Genomic DNA, 21,901 nt, shown 5'->3' with positions numbered 1-21,901 from the left:
TCCCCCTCCCCCATCAGTTTATTCATGCCCCTGTCTGCTGTTTGTTCATACCCGACAAAGGGATCAGGCCTAAAATATTGGTTGTGTATCTTTGCTATATTAAGAATGCTGAGTTTTTTTCAGCATTTTTATGTAAGCTACAATCACCGCATCATCTGCAGACTTTTTTGTTTAAGTAGAATCAATAGAGCATGGAAATAGGCCCTTTGGCTTAACTTGTCCATGATCAGTAGCCTATCTGAGCTTGTCAGATTTGACTGCATTTGGCACATAGAAACATAGAAGATAGGAGCAGGAGTAGGTCATTCGACCCTTCGAGCCTGCTCCGCCGTTCAACGAGATCATGGCTGATCTTAAAGTTCAGTACCCCGTCCCCGCCTTCTCTCCGTAACCTTTAATACCCTTATACTGAAGAAATATATCTAATTCCCTCTTAAATATATTTAATGAACCTGCTGTCTCTTGTTATCCACGGTTGAGTCAACTTTTTTGGTTTATTTTTATGCCAAACCGGTATAAATGATTTTTGCAATTTCTCCATTAGATCTGTGAATGCTTTCCATTGTCTATCCACAGTCAACTCCCCCATAAACACCACCCAATCAATCTTACTCAACTCCCGTCTCATACCATCATAATTCCCTTTATTTAAATTCAGGACCTTAGTCTCGGTTTTAATTTCATCACTCTCCATGTCGAGTGAGAATTCGATCATATTGTGATCGCTCCTACCCAAAGGGCCTCGCACAACAAGATTGCTGATTAACCTCTTATCATTGCATAATACCCAATTTAAAATGGCCTGCTCCCGAGTTGGTTCCTCGACATATTGGTCTAGATAACCGTCCCGTAAACATTCAAGGAATTCCTCCTCCTCTGTATTTTTACCAATTTGACTAGTCCAATCTATATGCAAATTAAAGTCTCCCATGATGATGACAGCTGTTCCCTTATTGCACGCTTTTCTAATTTTTCTTTTAATGCCTTCCCTCACCTCTACACTACTATTTGGAGGCCTATATACCACCCCAACTAACGTTTTCCGCCCCTTGCTATTCCTCAGTTCTACCCATATAGATTCCGCATCTTCTGAGTTAATATCCTTCCTGTCAATCGTGTTGGTCCCTTCTCTCACCATCAATACTACCCCGCCCCCTTTTCTTTCTTGCCGATCCCTCCTAAATATCTTATACCCCTGGATGTTAAGTTCCCAGGCTTGCCCACCCTGCAGCCATGTTTCTGTAATCCCAATCAAATCATATTTGTTTATCTCAATTTCCACAGCTAATTCATCTACCTTGTTCCGAATGCTTCTTGCATTAAGATATAAAGCCTTCAGATTTGCTTTTTTCACCCTCCTTGCTCTTTCTGATTTTTTACTTTCGCTGCCTAACCTAACTTTTCCTGTTTTATCTTTTCTATCCTTTTCCCTATCATACAGGTTCCCACCCCACTGCCAAATTAGTTTAAACCGCACCCGACGGCTGTACCAAACCTAACTGCCAATATATTGACTCCTTTTGGGTTTAGGTGTAACCCATCCTTCTTGTAGAGGTCATGCCTTCCCCAAAAGAGATCCCAATGATCCAAGAAGCCAAAACCCTGTCCTTTACACCAGCCCCTCAGCCACACATTCATTTTTCTTAACCTTCCATTTTTGTCCTCAGTTGCACTTGGCACAGGTAGCAAACCAGAGATCATCACCCTGGCTGTCCTATTTCTTAGTTTCTGTCCTAGCTCTCTGTAATCCTTTTTCAGTACTTCCTCCTTTTTATCTATGTCATTGGTACCCACATGTACCAAGACATCAGGGTGTTCGCCTTCCCCTTTTAGAATACACTGGACCCGATTTGAGATATCCCGCACCCTTGCACCAGGGAGGCAGCACACCATGCGGGCATACCTATTTGGCTCACAGAATCTCCTGTCTGTATTTCTGACAATGGAGTCCCCAATGACCACTGCATTCCTCTTTACCTTTTGGTCCACCTTGCCAGGCTCAGTGCCAGTGACCTGGTCACTGCTGCCAGCTTCTGTCAGGTCATCTCCCTCAACAGCATCCAACAAAATATACCTGTTACTGAGAGGGATATTCACAGGTGTGCTCTCCATTTTCCTGGTATTTTTCTTCCCACCCCTGACAGTTACCCACTTACCTGACACATCTGGTCTTGGGGTAACTATGTCCCTGAAAGTTGAATCCATCAACTCCTCACTCTCCCTTACCAGCTGTAGGTCCTCAACTTGCAGCTCCAGTTCGCCAACTCGGTCCTTAAGGAACTGCATCTCGGTGCACCTGACGCAGATGTGGCTATTTGGGAGGGTGGGACTCACCCATGGTTCCCACATCTGACATCCAGTACAAAGCACTAACCCCATAGGCATGACTGAGCTAAAATAATGCCACTTACCCTTCTCCTCGCCTGCTTTTGCCTAAGCCTGTTGAGCCAAAGGCTGGAAGTCCCACTCCTTCAGTGCCCCACTCACTCACTTCTTCCCTATCTACCTTTCTGTCCAAATATCTTTGAAATGTTGTAATTGTATCAGACTCCATAGCTTCCTTAGGCAGCTTGTTCCACTTATGTACCACTTATGCAACTTATGGTCATTTTCAAAATTTCACACCTTGATGAAGGGCTCAAGCCCAAAATGTTGGTGATGTATCTTCACCTTTGCTACATAAAGGCACTGTTTGACCTGCTGAGTTTCTCCAGCATTTGTGTGTTTTTTCATCCTAGATCCCAAGTTATTTGACATTCCCAGACCAGCTATCATGTGATCAAAAGGTCCTGCTAAAATCCATAGACAACATTTACTACCCTGCTCTTATCAATCTTCTTGGCCACCTTTTATATTAAAAAAAAATCAAATTCTTCCTGTCATCTTTTGAGTATGACTTTCATCCCTTCCACTCCTTTTCTGGAGGGCACATAACAAATTCAGCTGAAAGGAGGCGAGAAAATTGAGAATATGAGGTGATGTTTCTACATTAGAAATGATTGGCTTTAAAACAGGTTGTATTATGGCATGGGAGAGATTAAAAAGTTCTAAATGTTATGAAAAACAATTGGAAACTTGTTATTGTCACAAAAAAATGGTAAAAGAACACATTGTATTGCTAACTATCTATGCAAGACTTCATTTTGAAGTTAATTTGAATTTGTATTCTTTGTTTGACCTAGCTGCCACAATGTTGCAAGAGTTCATCTCTCCAGAGCTTGTTATACATTAAATGAGATCATTACTCATTTAAGCTGACAGCATGGTTCATACTAAATTTATTTTTAATCACATTGGAGAGGTTCTTATGAAGGCAGTTTGCGGCAATCAAATATTTTCACTCTCAGCCACGGAAAAAAGAAGGGATCTTATGATATGTCTCTATTCCCCTAAACTAGTTAATAACTGTATGAATTTCTCCATTCACTGCATCATCCCAGAAGTGCCTGTGGCATGACTAAACTTGCCTGGGTGGTCAAATACCCATAAATATTTACTTTGTTAAATTATAAATGGATCATACTCATGCACAGATGTAATGGGACATTAAAGGCACCCATAAGACTGAATCCTAAAAAGTCATCCAATTTAACTAGATCATAACTTTGGCTTGATTTTAAGCCTGAGCAGAATTTTGGTGAGGTGAATTAGAATCTCATTAATCACAGTAGGAATCAACCCTGACAATATTCACCTTACTTTCATGCTACGTCTACTTCCTGTACAATGTTCAATGTGTACCTCCAGAGTGTAGGTAGAGTGGAGAAGGTATTCTTATTGAACAATAGACGAGATTTTAGAGTGCACCAGACGTACCTGTTCTTACAATGGAAGTGAAACACATATTCGCAGGACTCCTTCACATCACAGTTCTCTTTTGATCGATTTCTTTTCAACCCTGTTAAAATTGTAATGGGAGCCCTTGACATTCAGAAACCAATCTTCAAAGGAGGAGTCCAATGTTCTCTCTCTGCTGGGGAACTTCCTCCATTGAGAAGCCTGAATGAAGAGGTAGGATCTGGGCACTTCAGTGACCTGGGTGAATTTATCTCTGTAAACCCATTTCCTACCTGTTGGTAACAGTTAAAACCATGATTGATTAAAATTATGATAGAATTTAGTATATAGAGAGAATTGCAATTGAGGAGTCGTGAAAAAATCTGGACATGCAATATTTTTGGAGAGAAAAACAGGAGAGCATTACATACAGAGTTGTATGACGATGGAATTCATTTGCAGATTCAATGGTTGAAGTCTGGAAATCTCTATGCTCAAGTTTAGATATCTGGAAGGTGGAGAAGGAAAATGTGTTTGTTCCTCTGGAGGGTCTATAGTGACACAGATTATATTGTAAATTCCAAGTATTTTTTTCAGTATAAGAAAGTGTGAATTAAAGACAAACAATTTAATTTCTTTGATTTTTTTTTACCAATTGACTTGGATGAGCAAGCAAATAACAACCTTAATTAATTCTAGACTGGCTCCTAAAAAAAACATACTGCTAACTTAATAAACTAATCATGGTGATTTTAATCAATACTTTAATAAATACTTTATTGGATATTAAATAATTAAATGCAAACTGGCCTTGATGAATACAGTTACAAATGAGTGACTTATTGAAATGTAACAAGATTGAATTTATTGCTTATTTAATCAGTGTTCCAATGATTTTGCCTATGGGTGGCTTAGACATTAAAGGAAATAACCATTGCTTTCTGCAAACCAATTTTGCACTATTTCTTTGCCACTAATTTAAAAAAAGATAAATTAGTAGAATGCAAAACAGTGTGCCGATTGTTTATCTTGTTCACCACTCATCTTTCTAACCACCTTCTCTGGTCTTGAAACTTTATTTTGAAATAGTTAGGGATCAGTAAATTTTGATATTCAAGGGGACCTCAATAAATTCAGCATCAATGCATACTAACATAAGTTGCAGCATGTGTTTTCGAAGACAAATGGTTTGTTTGCCTCCATTATGAGAGAATTTGAATGCAAGAACAAGGATATTTTACACATTTGGAGTACTATGCATGAGTTAATTCTTCTCACCTAAAAAGAGACATATTTGTTACAGAAGAAGCATAGGAAAGACTTTTATTTCTGGAGTTTTGAAGAATGAGAGGTGACATGGAAATATAAAAAAAATTCAGAGGGATTGACAAGAGAAATTGTTTCTCTGCCTCAGGAGACTTGAACTAAGGATCACAGTCTCAGAATAAAGGGTTGGCCATTAAAGAATGACATGGAGAGAAATACCAATAAACAGTTGGTTAATCACTAGAATTCTCGAATAAAGAGGGCTATGAAGAATTAGATATTGACTGCATTCAAATCCACGAGCAATGTATTTCTGCTTATAAAAGAGTCAGAGGAATAGAGACATACAGCATGAAACAAAACCTTTGGCCAAATGTCTACTCCAATCAATTTGGCTTTCTAGGTGAGTTCCATTTATCTATGTCCTTCTAAACCTTTCCTATAAGTCTTATACTTGGATTCCTCTGGCAGATATTGATTATGCTCTGGGTTGCCCCTCAGATCTCTTAAATATCTCCCCACTCACCTTAAGCTGATGCTTAAGTATTCACTTTACCTAAGTCCTCCATGATTTTATATCCCTCTATAACAGTGGTTCCCAACCTTTTACTTTCCACTCGCATACCACTTTAACCATTCCCTATGCCATAAGTGTTCTGTGATTAGTAAGTGATTGCTTAAGGTGGTATGTGAGTGGAAAGGGAAGGTTGAGAAATACTGCTCTGGACCCAATTGTTGCTGAAACATTTTGCTTGAGAAAAATTGTCATTGGCCCATTTCCTCTGGAGTTATGAAACTGTGCACATAACAAATCAATTTGGAATGATTAAAACAGTGGTTTTCAAACTTTTTCTTTCCACCCACATACCACCTTAAGCAATCCCTTATTAATCACAGAACACTTATGGCATAGGGAATACTTAAAGTGGTCTGATATCGCCTCAAACCGTGCATCTTGGCGCCTCACAGTTCAGCGGGCAGCAACCTCCTTTGAAGAAGACCGCAGAGCCCACCTCACTGACAAAAGACAAAGGAGGAAAAACCCAACAGCAACCCCAACCAACCAATTTTCCCTTGCAACCGCTGCAACCGTGTCTGCCTGACCCGTATCGGACTTGTCAGCCACAAACGAGCCTGCAGCTGACGTGGACATTACCCCTCCATAAATCTTCGTCTGTGAAGCCAAGCCAAAGAAAAGAAGATGCAAGTGGAAAGAAAAAGGTTGGGAACCACTGCTCTATAAGATTATCCCTCAGACTCCTTTAGTAAGGGTTAAAAAGTATTTCATGCTTGCATCCAGACCAGTTTGTGGCCTTGTGGTTTTGTTTAACATATTTTTATGCTGTTTCCTAGGAACATTTTTGAGCCAGGGTCATACGGCTTTGTTTGAGAGATAAAAAGGCTCAGTTTAGTTTCTTTTGTTCTGCAAAATGGAGGAATCAGAAATGTTTCAACATTCTTCAATTGACTGTCTAACAATGTTTTAACACCATGTAATAATGTTTAGCAACATAATAATGTTAACAATGTTTAATATAATTTAATAAACACTGGAAAGTTCAACATAACTTTAGTACAAATTTGTATGAATGAGTCAAAGACAACAACATTCTTTGATTCCTCCAAGTGACTATAAAGGTAAGTAGTCACTATGCCTATGTTCCAAGGAATATAAGATCTCCTTATAACTCAAGCCCTCTAATCTAGCACTCCCTCCATCTTATTGATATTTGTCCTATAATGGAATGACCAGAACTCTTAGGCCCATCTGGCCCATGCCAAACTATTCCAACTAGTCCCATCAATCTGCACTCAGACTATAGACCTCCATATTAGCTCCTGTCCATGTACCTATCCGATCTTCCCTTAAATTTTTAAATCAAACCCACATCCATCACCTCTGCTGGCAACCTGTATCACACTCTCAACACCCTTTGAGTTAAGAGGTTATTTCCTCTTAAATATTTCATCTATTACTCTTTACTCATATTTTCTAACTCTTGTCTCACAAACTTCAGTTGAATAAAACTGTTTTTATTAACCATATATATGGTTAAGAAGGGCTCAGGCCCAAAACATTGGTTATATATTTTTATCTCTTGTGGTTGCTGCAAGACCTGCTGAGTTCCTCCAGGATTTTTGTGTTTTTATTCGATATACCCCTCAGAATTTTGTGTATCTCTATCAAATCTTCTCCCATTCTCTAAATTTTGTAAATTATTCCCTGTAGTGTTAAAGTTCAAAGTTTAAATTTATTGTCAGAGTACATGCACAGAGAGTTGTGGGTGCCTGGAATGCCTTGTCAGGGGTGTCCATGGAGGCTGAAACATTCAAGACATTTAAGTGACTCTTAGACAAGATCATGGATAAAGAAAAATAGAGGGCTATGAAGTCGGAAGTGTTTAGTAATTTTTGGTAGGAATATGTAGGTCAGCACAACATCAAGGGCTGAAGGGCCTGTACTGTGCTTCAAAGTTCTATGACATCACATACCACTCTGGGATTCTTTTTCCAGCAGACCATGCAGATTTTCTACTTATTGGTAGTGCAAACTGTACTCAAGTTGACAAGAACCTATTCAATCTTTCCTCTAATTCAGCTCCTCATGCCCTGGCAACATTCTTGTAAGTTTTCTCTGCAATCTTTCAGTCTAATTGATATTTTTTTTCCTGCAGGTGACCAAACCTGCACACAATCTCCAAGTTTGTGTTCAACAATGTCTTATACAACTTCAACATAATATCCCAACTCCTGTACTCAATGCTTTCATGAATAAAGCTCCCTTTATGAACCTATCTACCTGTGATGCCATGTTCAAGGAATCTATATTCCCAGATCACCCTGTTCTTCCGCACTCCCCTACTGTTTATCCTACCCTGGTTCATCCTCCAAAACTACATCTCACATTTTTCTGCATTAAATTCCATCTGCCCTTTAATAACCCATTTTTCCAGCAGGTTCAGATCCCACTGTAAGTTTTGAGAGCCTTCTTTGCTGTCCATTACACCACCAATCTTCATGTAATCTGCAAATTTGCTGATCCAATTTACCAAATTATTATCCAGATCAGTTCCAGACATGTAGCCTCAGTAGATGAGCCCTATGGACTGTCCTGCCATGACATTCTCCCTGACTAGCAATGCCACATCTCCCCCTTTCAACTCTCCCTCTTACATCTAAAACAACAGTACCCTGGAACATTGAGCTGTTAGTCCTGCCCCTCTTGCAACCAAATCTCACTAATGGCTATAATATTATAATGGCAAAACCATGCTCTAAACTCATCCTTCTTTCCTACAATACTCCTTGCATTGAAAGAGACACAAGTTAGAACAGTATTCCCACCATGCTATACCTTTCTATTTTTTTGTCCAAGAGTAGTATCACCAATAACTCTTACTCTGTCAAGTGAGATCTCATCTTATGGCAAATGTGCCAAACATCATCTTCACTACCCTATACACTTGTGACAGAATATATAGAAATATTTTTGAGAGATAAATTGTGAAAAGTTAGAATAGGTTACATACAAACACTTTAAAACAGATCTTATTTGAAATACTGGAGAATTCATATCCAGAGTGACTTTACAGAAACTTTGAAGAATGCCTGTGGAGACTTCACAAGTAGGTGTTAATTGCATTGAAGTTGTGGAATGAATGGACTATTGTCTTTAAAGCAACAGCAGAGACATGATGGCTTTTCACAGGAGTGCTCAGAGAGGTTACTGATGGTTTCTTGTTTACCTAGAAACAAGAGATGAACCAGAAGACTGACTCCTATTGTTTGATGGAGAAGGCCAGGTGGTTTTTCCAAGCAGAGGGAGAAAGCAGTCTCTGACTGAGGGTCAGAGGGTGAGAGAGAGAGAGAGAGAGAGAGATAGAACGCTGTGACAAGCAGCAGAAGCTTGCTGGAACTGAAATAGAAGCTCCAGAGTGGAAAATGTTTCACTTGGAAAAAGATAAACAGAAAGGAACTCTGTGATAACCTGAAAGAAAGAGGTTATCATCTGGAGAACCCTGATGGGGCAAGTTTCATCAGGAGGATATTGAGTGACTGGGGGAAGTACCTCAGTTGTGGAAATCCTGAAACAACGCATCTCTCTCTGCAAACCTACAAGAAACTTCCTGAGCGGTAACCATTTACCTTTCTAGCACCAAAGCCTGGTGAAGGTTATACATGTTAAATTCTATGCACAGTATAAAAATTACCTGCAATCAGTGACCTTGGAAGAATGAGAAGTGAGATTGGACTGTGAACCAAAGAACTTTTCTAAACTTACCGAACATTACACACACGTGCACTTAGAATTAGAAGTGGGGGGGGGGGGGGGGTTAGGTTAGGTTAAGTAAGCTAATCATAATATATGTTAAGGTTTGATTCTGTTTTCATGTTTAAAGATAATGAAAAACAACTTTTGTTTAAGTTAACATTTGTCATGGTGAATATCTATTGCTGCTGGATTTCGGGGTCCTTTGGGCTCGTAACACACTTGAGAAGTGAACTATGCATCTGTACTCTTTTGTCTTTCTGCTCTACAATCCTCTCCAGGACTCCATCATTTATTGTACAAGTCTTGCTCAGCTATGACTTACCAAACTGCAATGATTCCCACAAAGTTAAATTCCATTTGCACTCCTTTGCCCACACCAACTGCTCTTGAACACGTCAGATTCGATATCATTCCTCACTGTCTATTAGCTGTTTATCTGCAAATTTACTAATCACATTAAGAATATTGCCATGCAAATCAGTAAATTAGATAAAAAGCAGTGGACAGCACTGATCCCTGAGGCACACCACTACTCATCACAGGACTCCAATCAGAAAAGCTACCCTCTGTGTCTTTTCATTAAATCAGTTTTGAATCCAAATGGCCATCTCACTTTGGGTCACTGTGATCTAACCTTCAGCACTAACTTGTCATATGGGACCATGTTAAAAGACTTGCTAAAGTCCATATATACAAGGTTCACTGGCCTGCCCTCATCAATCCTCTTGGTCACCTCTTCAATTAAAACTCAAGAGATTTGTGAGACATGGTCTCCCACATACTAAAGCCATGCTGGCTGCATTATATTTCAATATAATGTCCTGAGGAACAAGAGCATGTGCCACCTTCTAATTGGTCCTTCTGGCTGCCCATGATGCCTTTAATGCCAATACTGTAGTCCACTTCTATTTCTTTGAGCAAGATGAATGTTTGTCATTATGAAGATCCATTGGAAGTAAGTTTTGAGGGCACAGTAGCATAATGGCGCAAGAAAGATTCAGTCCTATGTGAGAGCCGTAGCACGGAAAGACCCTTCAGTCTAACATGTCCATGCCAGGTAAATTGGCATTATAGGCAAATTCCATTTACCTGTACTATATTTTGCATATATCCTTCTAAACCCTTCCTATCTATATGTCTTTGCAAATATATTTTGAAATCTGTAATTGTACCTGGTACCAGAGATTTCTTTGGCAGATCATTCCATATATGGAATACCTTTTGAGTTAAAATAATTGCCATTCAGATCCCTCTTAAATTTCTACCCCAGTTCTGGAATAAATGACCCAAGGAAAAATAACTTTATTTTATAGTATTTAAAATTTTTATTTTGGTTTTTATTTCTTTCTATTTTATTTTATATATATATATATATATATATATATATATATATAAATTTTTTTTTTTCCACTTTATGCATGCCCTTATGATTTCATATAACACTTTAAGGTCATATCTCAGACTACCATGCTCCAGAGAATAAAGACCAAATTTATCTAACCTCTTCCTTTCACCCAATCTTACGGTTTGGTAATATCCTGATGAATCTTTTCACATATCTTAATAACATCCATTCTATAGCTCAGTGAACAGAACTATACTCCAGGTATGGACTCACCAACATCTTTTACAGTTATTTCATGATGTCCCAACTTTTGCACTCCATACCTTACCAACGAAGGCAAATGTGCCAAATGCTTTCACCACCACCCTGTTCACTTGAGTTGCCACTTTGAGGGAACTATGTACTTGTACACTTAGGTCTCCTTTTTTTGTTTACAACAGTCTCCAGGGCTTTATCATTTACTGTGTAAGCCTACCCAAAGTGTAACACAGAGATGCATTCCATTTGCCATGTATTGGCCCTCTGTAAAGTAAGCAATAAGAATGCAGGGCGCTGTAAAGTTGTATTTAAAGACTATAGTTTTAATGCAATTAGTTTTTAAAATATTATGGATTCAGAGAAAAAGTAATTGATAAAAGCTTGTTATCTGAAAGTAAGTGAGAGTGGATATTGTGTTGTTCAGGTGAAGGGCAGAGATTCTTTAAAGAACAACATGATCTGGATGAGAAAGAGAAAGGAATAGAACAGTAGCAAAAGAGGGCAAGATGAAATGGGTGAGGGGATGCTCCTTGGTGCAATGTGCTAGCATACATCAGGTAGGATGACACATTTCTATGCTATAAATTCTATGTCATATGCCCCAGATCTTGTAACCATTTTTGAGAATTTGGTACTGTAGTACAGGTAGTCCCCGACTTGCACCCTATCTGACATGACCATCCTCACATATGACCAAATTTAAAAAAAAATATATAAAATTTACAGTTTATGTTGTACTTCACAAACTATAACAGGGATACAGGGCAATTAAGTGTCAAAATGTGCACTCTTACCTTGTTAGTCAGCTTTGTGGGGTCCCAGTGCCTAAGATTTTGGTAGGTGCATGTGCAGTGGGTTCGTGTATTGGAGTTGAGTTGGCGCATGCACAAGAATTAAGGATGTGATTTCAATATCATCAGGGAACTTAACTCTCGCGCATGCACCAACTGAATTCCAATACGCGAACCCATTGAAGGCTCACACTTGCACCAACCAAAGACTTGCAGATGTGCACAGGAACTGAGATGGCCACGCTCAGCCATGGAACCCTGGAATGCTGACTAACAAGGTAAGCATGGACCAGAAGGTAGAAATAATCGCCAAGGTTGATTGACAAATTCAGAAAGCTTTAAGTTGTTATTGTTAAATTTGCCATGAAAAAATATTTAACTAAAAAGTTTGCTTTCAGACTTCGGTACTCCACGTGTGCGGGCACAATTTTCTGACCCATTCAGAGTTACTACCTATTCTTTGGTCCCCATTACGGTCGTAAGACGGGGACTACTTGTACAAGGTTTGACAATTTGGGAAACCAGTCTCAGTTTCTTGAAAATTTAATTCTGCCTTCTTTAAAATTTTATAGCAGAAATTATGAAAACATAGATCTCATCAAGTCAGTTGTATTGCAAATGAACAGAGAGCAGTCCATTGTGTTGAGGAAAATAATTATCTCCATAAATACGACTCCCTTTTTACACAGTTACTGCAGAGTAGAATAACCAGTTTTTCATCTTTTCAGGAAATGGATTTCAACACTCATTGATTTATTTATACTCAGAGATTCTGGTCACCTTCTGAAAACAAACATAAAATCTGCAGAATATTTCATTCTAAATGATGTCAGTCTATGTTGAGCCACAGCTTCAAAACTGAAACATTTTAAACAGAACATGCAAACACATGCATAAGAAGCTTCCAAATAGAAATTAATACAGCATAAATATTGAAACAACAAAGATTGGCAAGACCGGCATGTTGTTGAAACAATCTTCCTCTAATGTCTGATGTGTGCACCTGAAATAGGATGATTCATTAGATCAGGCTTCACAATGACAAGGTTCATCGTTCAACTCTCTTAGTACTGATGGAGCAATTCTGAATGTGCCCAATAAAAATGACAAGGTCAGCAATTTACTGTTGCTCAAGGTATATCTTTGCTTATATTAGATTTTTCTCAAGAGATATTCTACGCTTGTGTGTGTGCATGAGAGAGAAAGAAAATATTTTCCAAATGTACAATTTGTGCTATATGCATTAACAAAAAGATGCTTTTATCATATTATATGTTATACTCCAATAATCTTTACATTAATTATCACAACATGGATATTTAATAATTATATTTTCCTAAAAAGAGAATAGTGAAATGTATTTATTTTTTGTTCCTTTGGTTCCGGTATGAGACTATGTTGAGTTAAAACCTTCAATTAGAATATGTCGCAAAAATTATTTAAAAATACTGTCCATTTTATACAATGCTAAACCTTTGTAATAATAAGACTCACCTGGCCTTGTGCATTAGTGACTAGCTGGGAAGTCATCCCTTGCAGATTGGAGAGAGCATTGTTGAAGGCCTGGGAGCCAGCTATGGAACCCATGGCTGCTGCTTGACTTGCCAGCTAAAATAAACAGCATAGTAAGTTGTAAAAGAGTTATTGTGGTTTCAATATGCATTTTATGCTGGGATCTCCTAATAAAATCAAACTTTGTTTTTTGTGCACGCATTTTATCATGAAACAAAATCAATTCCTTTATCTGTATGAAACTACAGCTATATTCGTTCATACATTGTTTTCTGATAAACAGTAATTTAAATATATAACAACACAAAAAATCTCCAAATTTAAATGCTATTTTAAGAACTCAAATCCACAATAAGATTGGAAATTCGGAAACCAATATTATCAGCTTGTACCCTTCAACATGCCTATTCTTTCTGTTTCTTTTTATTCCATTACTGTGTGAGACCAAATGGTTATTCATTTATTCTTTCAAGTAGGCTTTGTTCATCCTTTCCACCAAAGGTAGTCAGGAGTTAAGCCAGGAAACTTTGACATCAAAAGGTATTTGTTTCTGAAGAAACTCTGGTCACCTAATCTGTCAAAAATCTGAAGACTAACTTTGACTCTCAATTATGGCACTTCTTTGTTGGCCCAAAGCCTCGGCAGTTTTCTTGCTGATGTAAGACCTTGACTTGCAGAACATAATCCAGTTTCAGCAGGCATCAATTATGCACCTGTGTTGAACATCTTTGTTAATTATTTACAACATGTTTTAGCACTCTCAAGGTGGCATCAGTCCATGATTTAAAACGATTTAATATTTTTCACCTTTATCATGCAATTGTGTAGCCTCAATATAATAAAAATAAATTAAATAAAACTCAGATATTTTGCTTAAAAATACACACATCAAGGAAAGCTCTTCAGTTTTGTTCTGCTTAAATGATTTCAAATTAAATATTTACAAACTACCCTTGTTGCAAAGAGGAAGATGAATGTGTATTTAGGAAGCTGTCAGAAACTTACTGTTCAGTCGGGCACAAGGTCATTTTAATAAAAGATTAAAATCTTTACGGAGCTTTTAATCGTCTCAGCAAGGGGACTCCTGAGACTCTGCAAATACATGAAATGAGGTTTTTGGTTGATTATATATAACTTGCATTTCAGCAGACTTTTTTTTAGTATTAGTGAATATATTTTGAATTTTCTCTGCAACTTTCAAATCAGTTTATAGAATAGGATAGTAGAATACTAAGCATTATTTTTCTATATAGGGTATCAGATCATTGTTGATATTTTGGTTTAATGTATTAAAAGTCTGATGTTTTGTATTAGACAAAAAACATTGTCTCTCAGGTCTGCATATTGACCAAAAAATTCCACCTGTGTACAAGGTTCTCTTTTATGCCTTGTTCAAATGTTGCCAGTGAGTTGTTGGTGACAACAATCTCCCCTTGAAAGCTTGACACTCAGGGAAAGTTGGAGCCCAGTTGGCACTTTCACTGAACAAATTAGCAGTTTAGCTCTGAGAAAAGTGGATTGATACAGATTTGCTTTGTGCCCCTTTACAACATCAGAGTGGCATCAGCAACATCAAAAAAAAGATGTAAATAGATATACAAGGTAGGGAAATTTATAACAGTTCACAAAGTGTCATCATAGAATTGTGTTCAGAACCAAATCAAATGTTAATAAATAAAGTTAAAGGTAAGGAGTGGAAGGTAGAATAAATTGGCTTTGGGAATGAGAGAGATTCCAAAACATTAAAGCTATTGAGATTTCTGCAGATTGCCACATTTGTATAAGGAACAAATGTACCAAGAGACTCAGAGAAGCTCTAACAGAACAGATTAACAATACAATAACAACCACCATTACTATCCTGGAACAACATGAACTAAGACATCACCTCTAATGTAGAAAAATCCGTTATGTGCTTCTGAATGATGTTCTGAAAGTAAAATCTTCACTCATCCAAGGAAAGAATTACTGCTAAAACTTTGTCAAGATATGACTTCTTACAGATTCTTACAGGTAATAAGGAGACACAAACTCTTCCAAGGATTAGGGGATAAAATTGAGATAATGGAAGGACTGGCAGAGAAAGGGTTTTCATGATTGCTGCAAGGAAGTGGTGAGAGTATGAGTGTGGTTAGAAAGCTCAAGAACAGCGGCTGAAAACTGACCATCATGAGGGGAGTGGAGGGAGGTGAATAGGGAATGATGGAGCTGTCTTTACCTGATCTCCAAATACACTTTCAGCTAGTTGGGAATTCTGAGATAATTTCTCCTCCTTAACCCAGGAGAGATTTGTAGCATTTCAGCTGCTGACCAGGATAACATCAGATAATCAACACATTAGGCCAAGGTAGTCATTATCCATGAAGTTCAAAGAGCCACCAGAAAACATATTTACATCAAACAGAAAGAATCATTTGCTGGACCAAATATGGAAGTATGGAAAATTTGTGATTTTTTTTTATTGGATGAATTTCCTGAATATTTCAGCACTCCTAAGTCATAAAGTGTGGCTATAGATTTTTTTTCAATTTTTTAAATTGGTTTTTATAATAAATACAGTACAATTAAATATGGTTATAGTTTTGGGTCACCTAAGAATGTATAATTACTTTCAGATATTGTATCAGGTATGCTGACTACATGGCTTGTGTATCAGATCTAAACCCCCTGTGAATGCATCACTGCAGCTAGGGTCACTTTGTTTTGGTCCTCTACAATGATGAGGAACTGAACCACCACCATATTTCTACTAATGTCAATGATGTCATGACCAAGTTGATTGTGAGTGTGCTGCTTGTGTCGGTAACCTCTGACAGGTGGCCCAGAGATTTCTACATTTGTTCAGGAAAATTAGCTCTGTTCCACTGCTTTATACGTGCTATCCATTCATATTTTGACTTTTCCCCTTTCTCTTCCCTTCAACCACTGTTTGATATTGTTTTTGGATTGTCCCACTGACTGCAGATTCCTCTTTTTAATGGTGTTCAGAAAAAATCTAAAATAAGATGTGTTTTGAGTCCAAAAATGACAATTCTCAATGTTGAAAAATGTCTGTTAAAGATTATATCCAAATACATTATACTCTAATTAATTATTTGATGAACTTATGTCTATTGGTGCCATTCATGGCATGTACCATGAAACAAGATGGCCTCTTATAAAAGTTAAATCTATTTAAACCCTTTGCAGACATTTCAAATTGCTCATTCTAATGCATCTTGGCACAGTGAAATAGATTAATCAATAAAGGAAAAACATTTAGACCAAACCACTGGGCTCTCAAAAAGGCAAAGAACACGAACAGACAAAAAAATCTAAGGGATTTCTACCTCATGGTCCCAATTTACCTTCCCTTGATGTAATTGCTGAATGGTGACTAAGTTTCTCCTAGAGTTATAGTGTATTACCCAGGAAAATCTCTGATGAAGATGCTCTGGAAAGCGAAACATGGGCTATATCATTATACAGTATATACAGTAAAAGTCCAAAAATTTAGATGGTGAAAATCCAGACCACCTGAGAATCCAGACTTCTTGAAAACTCAAATTTTTTAAAATTTAGTGGGTTTTTGTGTGCGTGTGCATACATAAGCACCATAGATGAATAGAAGTCTCTGAATTAATGAATACAGTATTTTTTTGTACTTTGTTTTTTTTGAATACTTTATTTAAAAATGTTAATCAACAACTGTAAATACATTTAGTTCCATGAAAGAAACTTCTGAACATTATACAAGTGGTATAAAAGAAACTTCTACCCCTGGCCCACCACTCCCCACCCCACTCCCCCATAAAAAAAGAAAGAAAACAGAAAACGAAGGACTGGAGAATGTCAAGGGAATAAACTATTTATATCATAAAATCTAATATTGGAGGTTACCAAGAAATGAGGTCTTCAGAGAGTCTATTATGGGCTGCATATTTTCCAAAATACATGATATTTATTTTGTAAATCATAAGTAATTTTCTCAAGTGGTATGCAACTATGGTTCTCCATGCCATCTGTATCCTTAAATCTGTATCCATTTTCCAAGGTTTTGCTCTATACTTCCTAGAAACTCCTAAAGCAATTATTACAAATTAATTTTGATACATAGTTCATTTTTTAATTGACATGAAAAAATGTTTTGTTAATAAACTACCAAAGCTTACCTGTTCATCTCTTTTTCATTTTCCTTAAATTTGAATTTTAAAAATATTGCTTGCGAATCCAGAAAATTCAAAAATCTGAAGGAAAATCTGAATCAACCCAATCCCCAAGCAGTCCTGATTTTAGGACTTCTACTGTATTCAAAAAGGAATGTGGCCATTATAATGTCAAGGATCAATGGGTGTGGAGAGAAAGTGGGAAGAGGAACTGAAACTGCGTGATCTGCCATGATTGTATTGAATAGTGGTGCAGGATCAAAGAGCTGAATGGCCTTCTGGACATGCTTTCTATGATTGTATAGCCTTAGAATGACATAAAGTTACCTCCATGAACTTTTAAGTTATGAAAGAAGTTCTTCAAATATGTCATTTGCAGAAATATCTGGAGCAGCTCATAAATTATCAGGTGAAATCAAAGCTCATAAAGGTTGAATATGAAGAGGGGAAAAAAGTGTTGTTACAAAATGTGAACTTAAGCTGACAAAAATTAGAATATAAATTACTTGTCGCAATTCATGAATGGAAATTTTCAGTTCTAGTACAGAAATTACAATAGGGTTTTCCCTAAGGACATACATGAAATGTCCAGGGACATAAAATAATAGGTGTGTTAGCAACTGCTTGGACATCATGGCTTAGCTGAAGTGATCTATTCACTTGATTTAAAAAAAAAGGCACAAGATAAGCATAGAGGACAGCACATTGATCCTAGCAGTTTGCACAGCGCATTTACAGTGTCAGTAGCCTGGGTTCAAAGCAACTTAAAAGGTGTTTAATGTGAATTCCTCATCTTTATGTAATCAGTGATAATGCTTTAAGAACTTGATAATTTAATTGTGTGCAATGGCAAATTTCACAATAAAATAAATATATTTTGTTAAGAATATATTCAAAAATGTGCTCATGAATGAATACGTTGAAAAGTTTATTGAACCAGCATCATGATGCAATTTTACTTTGGGTGGGACCAGCTTCAAACTGAAACCATCCTAAACAGAAGAACATGAGTGGGCAGAGATAAATCAAAATGGCGGTGCTGTTGGAGTTGCTGTAATTGCTGCTGGTGCAGACCTGGGAGAGCAGGTACTGTTCTGCAGTGTCCTACTGCTCTGTCCCAATATCGACAGCTCGATACAGTCTTTAAATGGCCTGTTAAAGGAGCCAATGGTATTCTTTTTAAATCCTATAACTGCAAGTTGTTGCCCAAGATGGCAGCACCTGTACTGGGCAATGTACCACGAGAGATACGTATTCTATCCTACTCACGATATACAGAGTCACCTACTTAGGATCATCAGCAAACTTGAATACATTATGTTGGGCCCCCTCATCCAAGTCATTGATATATTGTGAACTATTGGGGCCCCACTGTCACCAGCCCAGCTACTCATCTTGAAAAAGGTACCTTTATTCCTGCTCTCTGTTTTGTATCTGTTAACCAATTTTAAGTCCATCTCAACATATTATCCCTAATTTTGTGTATTTTTTGTTGAATAATATCTGGTGTGACATCCAATTGAAGGATTTTGAAAGTACAAATGCATTACGTCAATTGGTTTCCACATGTCCATTCTGCTGCCTGCAACTTCAAAAATCCCACATGATTTCCTCTTTATAAATCCTCTCTGAGTAATAAATCCTGTTATTATTTTCCAAGTGCCCTGCCACTGGTTCTTAAATAATAGATTGGAGTATCGAAATCTGTTTTTATCTCCCCTCTTTCCTAAACCTTCAAATCTATGGTAACTATTTGAAAACGTGTGCAATTTTTGAAGAAGTCAGCCACTGTTGTCAATAGTCACCTCAATCAAAACCTTGTTGTTTAAGTCATCTGTTCTTTCAGTCTGATTAATGTCTCTAATACTTTTTTAAAAAAAGCTAAAACTAATTTCATTCAGGTGCTCCTTTACTCTAGACTTGATACTCTCTATTTTTGGGACGTCTTCTGTGTCACCTATGAAGGCATACACAAAATATTAGATTAATTTCTCTGGCAATTGCCTATTCTCCATTTTGATTTCTCCTCTTAGATGATAAGCTTCCACATTAACCTTCACTAATAATTACTTTTTTTTACACATTTATAGAAATTTTATTGTCTGGTTTTATATTCCTTGCTGAATTATTATTGCATTTTATACCTCCTTTCCTCATCAATTTCTTGGTCCTCCTTTAATGAAATTTGATTTTTTTTTCTAATCCTCTCTCTTACTGCTTTGAGCAACAAAACATGCCTTCTCCTTTAATCTTGTCTTAAACTAATTGTTAACCACAGCCTTTCCTGTGGTGTTTATGTTGTAAAGAATGTATTAATTCCTTAATTAAGCCATTGTTTGTTTACTGCCATATACTGTAATGCACTTTCCCAATCCACCAGAGCCAACTCACACCATCATTATTTAGATTTAAGCCCTGATTTCAGAATTAACAAAATCACTTTTGATCATTTTATAAAATTCTATTACATTATGATTATTCTTTCCTAAATGTTCCTTAACTGCCAGATTATTAATTAAGCATTCTGACTGCACAATAAGAGACCCAGAACAGCCTGGACCATGGCAATGATCTAGAAAACTATCGAGCAATTTATAATTTCAGCCTTTTTCTGCCAATTTAGTTGTATAGAATAAAAAATCCCTTGGTTACGATACCAACCTGTAATATCCTTACGTATACTGTTTCATAAAGCTTAGAAGCAGAACTAAGCCATTTTGTCCATCGACTCTGCTCCACCATTCAAATCATAGCTGATGTGCTTTTCCTTTCAATCCCACACTCCTGCCTTCTCTCCATAACTTTTGATACCCTTACTAAGCAAGAACCTATCAACCTCGACTTAAAATATACCCAATGACTTGACCTACACAGCCAGATGTGGCAACAAATTCCACAGATTCACAACCATCTGGCTAATGAAACTTCACGTCTCTGTTCAAAAGGGTGATTCTTTTATTCTGAGGTTGTGTCCTCTAGTCCTTGATGCTCATGATGCTGGAAAAATATCTCCACCTCTATTTAGTGCTTTGAATAGAAAATAAGTTTCAATTTAATCCATTCTCATCCTTTTAAGCCCCAGGAAGTACAGGCACAGAGCCATCAAACACTCCTCATATGTTAACCATCACATCCCTAGGTTAATTTCCATTATCTTCCTCTGGACCCTCTCCTACATTAGCATATCCTTCTTTAGATATGGGTCGCAGTACTGTTTACATTACCCATCATACCAATGGTATCTGGGAACTTTTAAACAACCCCTGTCAATGTTTTTTGCCCTTACTGTTTTTCAGTTGTACCCAAATTGATTGTGCTTTTTGATCATCTGAGCTAAGAACATTTCTCTCTACTGTCTCATCTTTTATTATCATGGATAACACCTCCTTTTCCACTTTGTCTAGCACTTCTAAAATTACCTTGTTGTAAAATCTGCTTAACGTTGGCTAGTCTGAACCACTAGGACAGGCCCAAATGAAAGAATAAGAGGGGGATAGCAGGCAAAAATAATCAATCCTGATACAAATAGAAAGAAATAACAAATGACTTGAAATTGGAGTATTTAATATTGAGTCCCACAAGTTGCAACATGTCCAGATCAAAGATAATGTGCGGTTCCTCAAACTTATGTTGGTTTCTGCTGTAACAGTGTTGGAGGCCACAGAGGTCAAAGTGGGAGTGGCAGAAATTTGGAAAATCATGGCCACCGCAGCAGACTGAGTGCAAGTATTTCACAAAGTGATGACCCTATCTGCATTTGGCGTTGGGTGGCCACATTGAAAACACCAAATGTAGTACGCTATATTAGAAGTGAATTGGTTCCTTATCTGGAAAGATTGCTTAGGTTCCTGGGTGGTGGGAAGCGAAGAGATAAAACGGTATATGCTATATCTCTTGTGGTTGTGTGTGAAATGTCGTACAACAGGGTGTAGTAAGCAGGGGTGGAAGAGTGGACTAGGGAGCTGCAAAGGGATTGATCCCTTTGAAAAAGGGGAGAATATGTGTCTGGTGATGGAATGGAACCTTGTTGAGTCATGATACTAATTAATTTTTATCTTGTTTTTTTTAATCTTTCCACCAATTGGCTCAAAGAGTGTCAATTTTGATTGAAGTGCCTGATAAAATAATGATATCTGTGTCTTATTGTGTTAATCTGAAAAGAAGCCAATTTTCCAGTGCTTTCTGCCTTGTGTAAAATCTGTGCATTTGAAAATTACTCTCATGTGCATTAAAAATATCAGTGGTTGGTAATCATTATTCAGCTTCAGAAAATATTGCAGTCCACTTATTATCAAAGTGTGGGTATTTTTATTCCCATATGGTTCAGTTAAAATAATATTAATTATAAAAGATAAACCTGTCTTTACTTTCTGTCAGCTGCATGTTATATTAACATGAAATGTTAATCAAATACAGCTTTCATTTCCTGGCATTTGGTGAGTATGCCAATAAGAATTCAAAAAATTCAACTGCAATCTTATGAAAATTGAAGTAGAATCACATTAGAAACATAAGGTATGGAAACAGGCCCTTC

General features: G+C 37.3%; 1 protein-coding gene across 5 annotated transcripts in view; it reads right to left on the bottom strand.

Annotated features, from left to right (window-relative positions):
* The window catches only part of pou6f2 (POU class 6 homeobox 2), a 652,592-nt gene that overhangs the window by 76,615 nt on the left and 554,076 nt on the right, over positions 1-21,901 (bottom strand). For all 5 annotated transcript variants that reach the window (XM_069920652.1, XM_069920651.1, XM_069920654.1 and 2 more), the window contains one exon: positions 13,205-13,318. In XM_069920652.1, the coding sequence (XP_069776753.1) occupies positions 13,205-13,318 (114 nt within the window). The remainder of the gene's footprint in view (positions 1-13,204; positions 13,319-21,901) is intronic.

This window comes from Narcine bancroftii, chromosome 2 (genome assembly GCF_036971445.1).
Source record: "Narcine bancroftii isolate sNarBan1 chromosome 2, sNarBan1.hap1, whole genome shotgun sequence".
Taxonomy (NCBI): domain Eukaryota; kingdom Metazoa; phylum Chordata; class Chondrichthyes; order Torpediniformes; family Narcinidae; genus Narcine; species Narcine bancroftii.
The sequence above is the reverse complement of the archived record's forward strand: the minus strand, read 5'-3'. Positions and strand labels throughout refer to the sequence as shown.